The 9,769-nt window shown below is 38.6% G+C and overlaps 3 protein-coding genes across 6 annotated transcripts; 2 read left to right on the top strand and 1 right to left on the bottom strand.

Annotated features, from left to right (window-relative positions):
* Positions 1 to 2,221: 2,221 nt before the first annotated feature.
* Positions 2,222 to 7,800, bottom strand: LOC123879123 (chorion class CA protein ERA.1-like). Of its 4 annotated transcripts, none has more exons than XM_045926670.1 (3): positions 7,649 to 7,800; positions 6,816 to 6,911; positions 2,222 to 2,555 (listed from the first exon to the last, which is right to left on the bottom strand). In XM_045926670.1, exons 1-3 carry the CDS (start codon positions 7,697 to 7,699, stop codon positions 2,274 to 2,276), a joined length of 429 nt encoding a protein of 142 aa, XP_045782626.1. In that variant the 5' UTR covers positions 7,700 to 7,800; the 3' UTR covers positions 2,222 to 2,273. The 4 variants fall into 4 exon arrangements, with proteins under 4 accessions (XP_045782626.1, XP_045782623.1, XP_045782625.1 ...); XM_045926667.1 differs by having other exon boundaries at positions 2,222 to 2,605; positions 6,815 to 6,911; XM_045926669.1 differs by lacking the exon at positions 6,816 to 6,911 and having other exon boundaries at positions 2,222 to 2,675; positions 7,649 to 7,756.
* On the top strand, positions 3,093 to 4,501 carry LOC123879114 (chorion class B protein Ld34-like). The gene is made up of 2 exons (XM_045926658.1): positions 3,093 to 3,248; positions 3,864 to 4,501. Exons 1-2 carry the CDS (start codon positions 3,198 to 3,200, stop codon positions 4,404 to 4,406), a joined length of 594 nt encoding a protein of 197 aa, XP_045782614.1. The 5' UTR covers positions 3,093 to 3,197; the 3' UTR covers positions 4,407 to 4,501.
* Positions 7,801 to 8,129: 329 nt separating the features above from the next.
* LOC123879117 (chorion class B protein PC10-like) lies at positions 8,130 to 9,685 on the top strand. The gene is made up of 2 exons (XM_045926661.1): positions 8,130 to 8,282; positions 9,094 to 9,685. The coding sequence occupies exons 1-2, from the start codon at positions 8,232 to 8,234 to the stop codon at positions 9,610 to 9,612; spliced, it is 570 nt and encodes a 189-aa protein (XP_045782617.1). The 5' UTR covers positions 8,130 to 8,231; the 3' UTR covers positions 9,613 to 9,685.
* The last annotated feature ends 84 nt before the right edge of the window (positions 9,686 to 9,769 follow it).

Raw genomic sequence — 9,769 nt, forward strand, 5'->3', positions numbered from 1 at the left:
AAAACTTGAGACTTGGGTCTCAAAATCTCAGCTGCTAATCGAGTTTATTGCCAGCTCTTTTCAGTAGCCTATTATTTTATTCGTGGTAGATTCTGCTTTTCGAATCGGTGATAGAGTTACGGTATAGATCATGAGCCTTAAGTTTGTCAAGATGAAATATTTTTTTATCTTGAATTGGAAAAATAATAACACTGCATTTTTGGAGAGTCTATGAGATTGCTCAGTCGTGTACCAACTATTCCAACATTTTATTTTTTTCTACTCTAGCTATTTTCTCCTCTTGTCTTTTTTATCCAGTCACATTGACGAAAGGAAAACATGCACATCATCAAATTTTGACAGCAAACATAGGTATACGTTAACTGTAATCTTTAGCAACTGGTTGCTACTTTTCCACTATATAAATTTCAAGACAACTTTAATATCGTAAAATACTGGTAGCTTTTGTCAATTAGTTTTGCTTGAATATTTAAAACATAATAATTATGTCATAATCTTTATCACTGAAGTTTAGATTAAATAATATTATTTATTAAGAGTCGCAATAAAATTATAAGATTTACAGGCATTTGCACAGTAAGGTTTCTGATTAATTTATTAATACATTTTATCCTGAGATAAAAAGCTCTTGTCTCTCCAACTTTAAATCTATTCAAAAATGTAATTTATAGGTACGTTGCTACATACTACGTGAAAGAAGAGAAGCACAAACTAACAAAACGCACTTTCACATATATATTTTACTAGCGACTCGCCCCGGCTTCGCACGGGTGTTCTATGGAAAAGTGGTTATAATGGCTAAAACATAAATGTTTGGTTTATACTATCGCGGACTTTTTTGTAGGCATTATTGAGTTCTACAACTTTTCTATAGAAGTCAACCATACATCTCTAACCATTTAGGCAGCGTTCGCGAGAATCGTTAACGTACGGCAGTTTTTCGACGCCTTACTCCACAATTTTCACTACCACGAAAAATCCTATCTATTTTCCGGGATAAAATATAGCCTATACGGATTCGGAAGAATCCCTCTAAGTAATGGTAAAAGAAATTTTGAAATCGGTCCAGTAGTTTTTGAGCCTATTCAATACAAACATACAAAAATACAAAAATACAAAGGTTTCCTCTTATAATATTAGTATAGACTAGCTGATGGTTTATGTGTTTCAAAATCCCGTGGGAACTCTTCAATTTTCCGGGATTAAAAGCTGTTAATCTATCGAGCCTATCTATTAATCGAGCAGGGTTTAATTATCCCCATTCCAATTTTTAGCCCAATCCATCCAGTAGTTTTTGCGTGAAAGAGTAACAAACACACACACATACCCCGATTTTCATCTATATAATACTAACTGATGCCCGCGACTTCGTTCGCGTGGATATAGGTTTTTTTAGGTTTAGGACCTCATTGACTTTCCAGGATAAAAAGTAGCTTATATTATGTTAATCCAAGGCATAATGTACCTCCTTTCCCAATTTCAGCTAAATCCGTCCACTAATTTTTGCGTGAAAGAGTAAAAAATACACACACACATAGCCCAACTTTTGCCTACAAAAATATATTAGTGTGGTAATAGTATTATCACTTCATCTCTACAATAATTTTCATCTTAACAATTTCATTTTCTTAATAAAAATGATTTGCTAGAATTACTATGAGTATATTAGTTATTTTATTTTCACAGTACCTAATCTTTAACTGTTTTATTTTCTCCAACAAAGGTCTAAGAACAAATATTATTTTCTTGGTTATCATCAAAACATGGAAAAATACAGCATATTTGATGAATCATATGAAATTACTAATGAGTTGTATAACACCAAATAAGTTAGAGCCTTTGATTTTTTTAGTTATTTCTAGTACTTAACAAAAGTTCAACCGACTCTTCGAGTTCTCGGGAGTTTTTTACGAGTTACTTTGCGGGATCAGCTGTTTGCAGGGTTGTCAGGACTTGTCAAAACAAATCCTTTAAGCTTCATCTCTCCCACAGGTTTCTGGGGAAACTCATTATTTTTTGTTACATCTACACATCGGTCCTAACCTCAGCTTGCCGGGATGTTACGGACATTATCTAGCACCTTGTATTAACAATATTATTATTATTATTATGTTCAGTTACTGTATACTTCCCTTTTGAATACAAAACGGGTTTGTGTATAAGTAGGTATTTGAAACTCATAGAGCTTTGATGGGAGACGTGATGAAAAAAATAGAAAATGTAACGTTTAGAGAGTTTAATATTTTATTTTTTAAGTTATATTATACAACAAATTAATAATAGTAGGGTCCGCGGTTGCACCCGCACCCGCAGCTGCCTGTGATGGTGACAGTGCCAGCGGCTGGCAGATCGCCCGCGAAGCGCACAGCGCCGAGGATCGGCACCTGGCCAGCGACGAGGGTGGTACCAACGACTGGCATCTCACCAGCAACTGCCACGTCACCAATGCCAGCTCCGCCGTACGCGCCGAGTTCTATAGCTGCCGGAGCCAAGCCTAAACCCAGCCCGCCGAGCTCCACAGCCATTGGTGCCACGCCGAATGGTGCAGCGGCCAGACCAGCTCCTAAGCCGCAAGGTGCTAGGCCAGGTGCTAAGCCAGGTGCTAGAGCGACGCCGGGGGCGATGCCTGGACCGTAACCAAGCGGGCCTGCACCGAGGCATTGGCCGAATACATTCTGGAAGAGATATTATGAATATTAAAGGGTGTTTTGTAAATAAAAAATTAACGAATTACCATACAAATATCACGCATTGAAATATTGTAAAAAGCTCATTTAAAACTTTTAGAATTAAATAAAATCAAAGATTTTCTTTCTCACCTGTACCAAGCAAGCTTGGACGCAAAGCAAGACGAAAGCAAAGGAGGACATGTTTGTATTTGATCAAGTTAAACGAAGTCAACAATGAGTGTTGAATATTGATTCTTACTTCAGATTTTATATTAAAATACGATATCAGTTATGTAAGTATTATCGATTTATACTGACATAATTACTATGTAAGAAACAATGACCTAACTTCAATATTTCTCAAATTATTACCACAAAATTATTCTAAATAACATGTAACAATTAAGGTAATCCTTATCAGTTTGTTTAAGTAATCTTTCAAGTATAAAGTCCACAAAAAATTTTGGAGAACACATTCAATAACTTTACTTTCAAGTTCCAACAAATAACTATCACATTTTGTTCAAAATGGTAGCAAAGGCTGTTCTTCTATTCTGCGCTCAGGCACTTTTCGCACAGGTAATCTATTTATTTTGTTATGACTAGGTACTGAAATTCAGAAATTCTATTAAAAAATCAACATATTTAATACTAAGTCATGCCCATGACTTCGTCCGCGTGGAGTTAAGTTTTAATATTCCCGGAAACTCATTGAATTTACGGGATAAAAGGTAGTTTGTCCATCTCCAGGATGCACGCTGTCTCTGTACCAAATAGTTAAGGCTCGCAACTTCATGAATGTGGATTTCGGTTTTTTTTAACCCTTCGGTATTTTTTAATTTTCCGAAACCAAAAATGCATATATGTTCTCCCCCATGGTGCAAGCTATATCTGTACCAAAGATCAAAATTGGTTAAACGAATGGGCCGTGAAAGAAACACAGATATTATAATATTTCGCATTTATAATATTAATATGCAAGCATGCATATGAATTTTGGACTAAGAAAATAATTAGTTTGCGTAAACCAATCCAAAATTAGTGACTTCCATTAAAGTACGCTATTGACTCAAAAACTCAAAAATATCCTTATCTGTTTAAAGTTTCAGATTGTTTTCAAAACTTACATGGTAATTGGTAAAGATAAGATTTCTCTGAAAAAATTATAATTGACTTATTTTGCTTGTCCTTTAGTGCATCTTAAGCCAATGTATCGGCGCTGGATACGGAATCGCTGAAGGTCTGGCTAGAGGTCCGTGGAATGCTCCGTACCTTGCTGAAGCCCCATTAACCGCTTCCTGGGCTGCTGGTCCTTGTGCTGCTACTCCATTCGCCACAGCTGAATGGGCAACTGGCTATGCACCTCTTGCTTCTAATGGAGGTAGCTTCCCGATTAGGAGCGCTTCCCCCATCGCAGTCACCGGCGTGTCTATGAGTTCTGATAACGTATACGAAGGCCCCTTAGCCGTGTCTGGTGCTGTGCCGTTCTTAGCAGCTGTCGCTTTAGAAGGTACCTTACCCACTGCCGGTGCTGGTGCAATCACTTACAGTTGCGGGAACGGAAACGTAGCCATGTTGAGTGAGGATTTCAATAACTTCAATGCGTATGGACCTTACGGCTACGGCGCTGGTGTCGCGGGGGGATATGGCTACGGGTACCCCCTGGCCCTTGAAGCGGGTATTGCTGGACCTGGATATGGTTTCAATAGGGGATGTGGTTGTGGCGCAATTTACTAAACGCTGTTTAGTCATTATTTCTAGTTTATTATTGTTTGTTAAGTTGTCTGATACCTTTACAATTCTTCGATAATAAATAGTAATTGGTTATAATATATCCTTGTATTTAATTTATTTGTAACGGTTATACATTATGCGTTTTGACGAAAGACTATAAGGTATTAAGTCATGTTGGAAAATCGGGTACCTCGGTACTTATGTGTCGATCCGATTGTTTATTTGGTTCGAAGTGTAATAAAGCATATTACACGTATAAAGAGTATAAGGCCCAGTAGGTATCCCCCAAAGCAGATATATTATGGACAGATCTCTGCCCATATCTGTTTTGGGGGATAGGTACCTACTGGGTTTTTACCACTTATGTTTAGTAGAGTAATCAGATTATTTGTAACTTAATTTTTAAAATCCCGTGGGAACTCTTTGATTTGCCGGGACACAACTAAATAAAAAAATATTTTTTATTCAATTAAACTTTTACAAGTACTTTTGAATCGTCAAATGCGTCTACCACTGGTTCGGAATGCCTTTACAACGAATCAATAATTGACATCTCATTCATCCGAATCGGCCCAGTAGTTTCGGTGCTACGGTGAAACACACAGAATGTGGATTCAAACATACATACATAGGTACATACATAAATAGACTGCTAAAATTATAAACCTTTATTTTGGCTTTTATGTAGTCGGGTAAAAAGCTTAGAGAGGAAAAGCGCACTTTGATCCTTATTACGTCACTTATGTTTAAAGTTCCAACGGGACTCCATCGTCACGCTTCCACTGTCCGTCCGTCTGTCTGTCAGCAGGCTGTATCTCATGAACCGTAATAGATAGACAGTTAAAATGTTCACAGAATGTGTATTTCTTGTGCCGCTATAACATATAATAATAATAAAAATTTCAAAATCCCGCCATGTAAAAAAAATAATTAAAAAGTACATTATCATATTCGATGGTACAGGACATTCGTGTGCAACTCACACTTGGCCGGTTTTAAATTAGAAAGAAATAAAAATAAAATGCTGGTCAGTTGAAATCGGACTCGCACACAAAAGGAGAGAAATTTTGATGGCGGATCCTTCTGTCAGGAGACGCACCGGGCGCCGAACGGCAAATGACGACCTCCAGCCCCCATGAGTTGCCGGTCTCCGGTTGACGGGCGTAAGAGGCGTTTGTCAACCGAAATATATACAAGTCAGAAGGTAGCGCGCCGTCTAGCTCGCTTCTGAGACGGATCTGGTAGTAGCCAGCCTAGCGATGGGACCCGCCCGCACCGGCCAGTCCAGACCAGTCAGTTGAAGGATAAACACAGGTTTTAGTGGGTGCAAGCCCCATAGAACCAGCGGCGTGCAAGTCATAGAGGCATAGAAGCGCTGCTTACCCTGGTTCAAATATTTCAATGATCATTATTCATCATGAGCGCTAGTAAATAGGCAACTACCTAACTTATGCCTACCCTGGCTACAGATCATGTGCACGCCACTGCATAGAACCCCTCCGTTTCCCCTGACGGAAGGGTATGCGTAGGTATTTCCTGTGTATAAAAAAAAGATCGTGTGTATAAATAGGAATAAACGTACTTGATACTATGTAATTTTTTAAATTTACCTATGCTGATTCTTATTTGTGCTTTTCGTCATGTTGATTTTCATTTGACAGGGCTTAGTCACCCGAAGTTGAAAGAGGCAGCTTTTAATAGAGAAGCTTTTCGTATGATGATTGCCAAACTTCGTTTCGAAGAAGGCACGCGATGATGATGATGCTGATGCTTTATATTTTATGCATTAATCACGTTTTGTGCTATGCAGTTTATTCTGATTTACCTTGCAGTAATCATAGGATTTTAAACAGAACTATAACAACAATGTTTTAAAATAAAATATGTTTATCTCCATCTAATAAATCTACTATCAAAACTAGGTGAAATTATAAAAAACAAGTGACATGTTCTGGGCTCAGGACTTTGAGGTTTCTAAAAATTCAGTATCAGGTTCTGTTAGACAGATGCTAAATCAAGAATAATAAGACAAAAGTGCTTGTATTTTAAAGGTATTTTATTTGTAAAAGACTGTTAACATTATTACTACATATTATTCTGGCTACAGAATTTTCTTTATATAACACGGTATGGTCCGCGGTTGCATCCGCAACCGCAGCTACCAGTGATGGTGACAGTGCCAGCGGCTGGCAGATCGCCCGCGAAGCGCACAGCGCCGAGGATCGGCACCTGGCCAGCGACGAGGGTGGTGCCAGCGACTGGCATCTCACCAGCGACCGCCACGTCACCGATGCCAGCTCCGCCGTATGCGCCGAGTTCTATAGCTGCCGGAGCCAAGCCTACTCCCAGCCCGCCAAGCTCGACAGCCATTGGTGCCACGCCGAATGGTGTAGCGGCCAGGCCAGTTCCCAAGCCATAAGGCGCTAAGCCAGGCGCCAGAGCGACGCCGGGCGCAATGCCTGGACCGTAACCGAGCGGGCCTGCACCGAGGCATTGGCTGAATACATTCTAGAAAAATATTGTTTTAATAAATAATTGTTAGCGTTTCAAAATATCGGATAAATACTCTAATTAATCCCATCATATTTTCATTATATTTTGAAAATATTACAATGAAGCCTTATCTAATTACTGTGCAAATCATGCCCGTGTGGAATAGTGCCAAGAATACAAGCTGCATTTCTGCACTAGTCAGCCAAGCTAATCCTTTGAGCAAATATGAGCCTGCCCTTCTGTTACAAAAAAAAATTTAGCACTAAGACTTCCCAGGGTCTTTACGGCATAAGCAACAAAAAATTTACAAAATACACGATTTAAAAAAAAAAGTTGACAGCCTCCCAGACTGGTGAGTGCTGTGGTCTCATAAGTGGGCGGTCCTGGGTTCTAATTTCAGTAGGGGCAATTTGGATTTCTTTAATTCCAAAATGTTTCTGGTCTGGTCTAGTTGAAGATTACAGCCGTGGGTAGTTACCACCCTACCGCCGCCAAGCGATTTAAAGATGAAAGGTATGGGTTTTAGAACGCCATACCCCTTCCAAATTAGTTCGCTTCCATCTTAGACTGCATCATCACTTTCACTTACCACCAATGGAGATCGCAGTTAATGACTTGTAATGGGATTTAAAAAAATAGTGTCTAAAATAAAAATTAAATAATGAAATCAAAGAGTTCCCACGGGATTTATAAAAAACCTAAATCAGAAAGAGTGTTTTAAATCAAAATAAATCAAGGAATTTCTTTCTCACCTGTACCAAGCAAGCTTGGACGCAAAGCAAAAGGAAAGCAAAGGAGGACATGTTTGTGTTTGACTGAAGTCAAGGGTAGAATATTAATTTCATGTTTACTGTTATAAGTTTTTATACGAAAAGTTAATAAAAGTTATGTAAATGTTATCATTTAATATTGACAAAATTAACTTTTGGAAAAAAACGCTATACTATAATCTAAATTTCTAATAAATATTGTCAAATACATATTATTTCAATAGGTATTTATTACATTTTGAAAGTGTTAATATAAAACTAACTATTACGTATTAAAATGTATAACTTAATAATCTATTACATATATTATTATGTATAATATCAGTTGTTATCATTAAATAATGACATAGTAACTTCTTTGAAATATTTACGATACGATTAATATTACAAAATATTTGATTAAATAATTCTATAAGTAAATAATTTTCTTAATAGTTTCGTTTACTTTTATCAGTGAATTTAAGTAATAATTTGGTATAAAACGAAATAAAATATTTTCAAAAACACATTCACTTTGCTTATTCAACCTAATAGCAGTTAACTTATTAAATACTACTTTTTAAAAATGGTAGCGAAGGTAGCTCTCCTTTTCTGTGCTCAAGCACTTTTATTCCAGGTAAGTAAATAATAGGGGTTAAAGTATGAAATTGCCGTTTTATTGTAATAGGTACTTCGAATTCACATAGAACCTTCATGGTTTGAGATTTTTGAGTGAAACATTTTTCATACGGTACCTATGTAGTTCTTCTTTTAAATAATGTGCAACATTCGACTATCAACTTTCAGTTGTTTTTTTATTCGGCTTAGACAATAAAGCTGGATACTTCTACTTTTCAGTACAAATCGGCAATTTCATACTTTAACCCCTATTGAATCTTCAAAATTAGCAAATCAATCATCATCATTATTATCAAACCATTGCCGGCTCACTACTGAGACAAGTCTTTAATACAATGAGAAGGGTTTGGACACAGTCCACCAGCTGGCCTAGTACGGATTGACAGAGTTCACACACCTTTGAGAACATTATGGAGAGCTCTCACGCATGCAGGTTTCCTCACGAAGTTTTCCTTCACCGTTGAAACAAATGATATTTGATTGTTTAAAAAAAAAATTTGCACGTCCAACTTAGACGTGCAATTTTTTTTTTGTTATTGTATCGAGTAGGATGTCAAATGAAAGAGGAGAAAATTCTGAGCTCATGAATATAAATGTACTACAACATTAAAATATACCAAGCGACAGAAAACAATTTTACTATAATATTTCGGCGTTTATTAAGACGATCGCAGTCGGGTTTTAGTTTTCAACTTTATCTTGTTCTTTGCAGTGAAGCCTTTCTAAAGCCACATAATGAAACTGCAAGTTTTTAACCAACTGTACAATCTTCTCATCGTCATAAATTGACCCAACCTTTGTCTTTCTAGTACATCTCCGCGCAATGCATCGGAGCTGCATACAACGGTATCGCCGACGGCTTGGTTCGAGGTCCTGTTCCCTTCGCCGCGCCATGGAACGCTCTCGCTTACCCTGAAGCCGCCCTAGCCGCCCCCTGCGCCGGCTTCGCGCCCGCCGCTGCTTACGGAGGCGGCTTCCCAGTGAGGAGCGCCTCCCCCATCGCAGTCACCGGCGTGTCCATGACGTCTGAGAACGTGTACGAAGGCCCGTTAGCCGTGTCTGGCGCTGTGCCGTTCTTGGGAGCCGTGGCTTTGGAAGGCGGTTTGCCCAGTGTCGGCGCTGGTGCGGTGTCTTACGGTTGCGGGAACGGAAACGTGGGCATGCTGACTGAGGGTATCGACGGTATCAACGGGTACGCTGGGCCTTATGGCTACGGCGCTGGCGCTGGGCTGGGCTACGGGTACCCCCTGGGGCTTGAGGCCGGTATTGCTGGACCCGGGTACGGGTACGGGTACAACAGGGGATGCGGTTGTGGTGCTTTGTATTAAGTAGTATATTTTTGTTACTTAAATTGTATAATTCTATTATGTTTGTCACAAAATAAAGACTGGTGTTGACAAATTTTTCTCTATTTATTCGGAATGTGTACCCTACTTCCTTTTGTCAAGATATATACCTTTTTTAGGTTAACCGAATGATGTGTTG

This window comes from Maniola jurtina, chromosome 27 (genome assembly GCF_905333055.1).
Source record: "Maniola jurtina chromosome 27, ilManJurt1.1, whole genome shotgun sequence".
Lineage (NCBI taxonomy): Eukaryota > Metazoa > Arthropoda > Insecta > Lepidoptera > Nymphalidae > Maniola > Maniola jurtina.

Coding starts and splice junctions, on each gene's coding strand:
- LOC123879114 (XM_045926658.1), top strand. CDS start 3,198: ATGGTAGCAAAGGCTGTTCTTCTATTCTGCGCTCAGGCACTTTTCGCA. Junction 3,249..3,863: donor CTCAGGCACTTTTCGCACAG/GTAATCTATTTA, acceptor CTTGTCCTTTAG/TGCATCTTAAGCCAATGTAT.
- LOC123879123 (XM_045926667.1), bottom strand. CDS start 7,699: ATGTCCTCCTTTGCTTTCCTTTTGCTTTGCGTCCAAGCTTGCTTGGTA. Junction 6,912..7,648: donor TCCAAGCTTGCTTGGTACAG/GTGAGAAAGAAA, acceptor ATATTTTTCTAG/AATGTATTCAGCCAATGCCT. Junction 2,606..6,814: donor TGGCTTAGCGCCTTATGGCT/TGGGAACTGGCC, acceptor CCGGCGTCGCTC/TAGCACCTGGCTTAGCACCT.
- LOC123879117 (XM_045926661.1), top strand. CDS start 8,232: ATGGTAGCGAAGGTAGCTCTCCTTTTCTGTGCTCAAGCACTTTTATTC. Junction 8,283..9,093: donor CTCAAGCACTTTTATTCCAG/GTAAGTAAATAA, acceptor TTGTCTTTCTAG/TACATCTCCGCGCAATGCAT.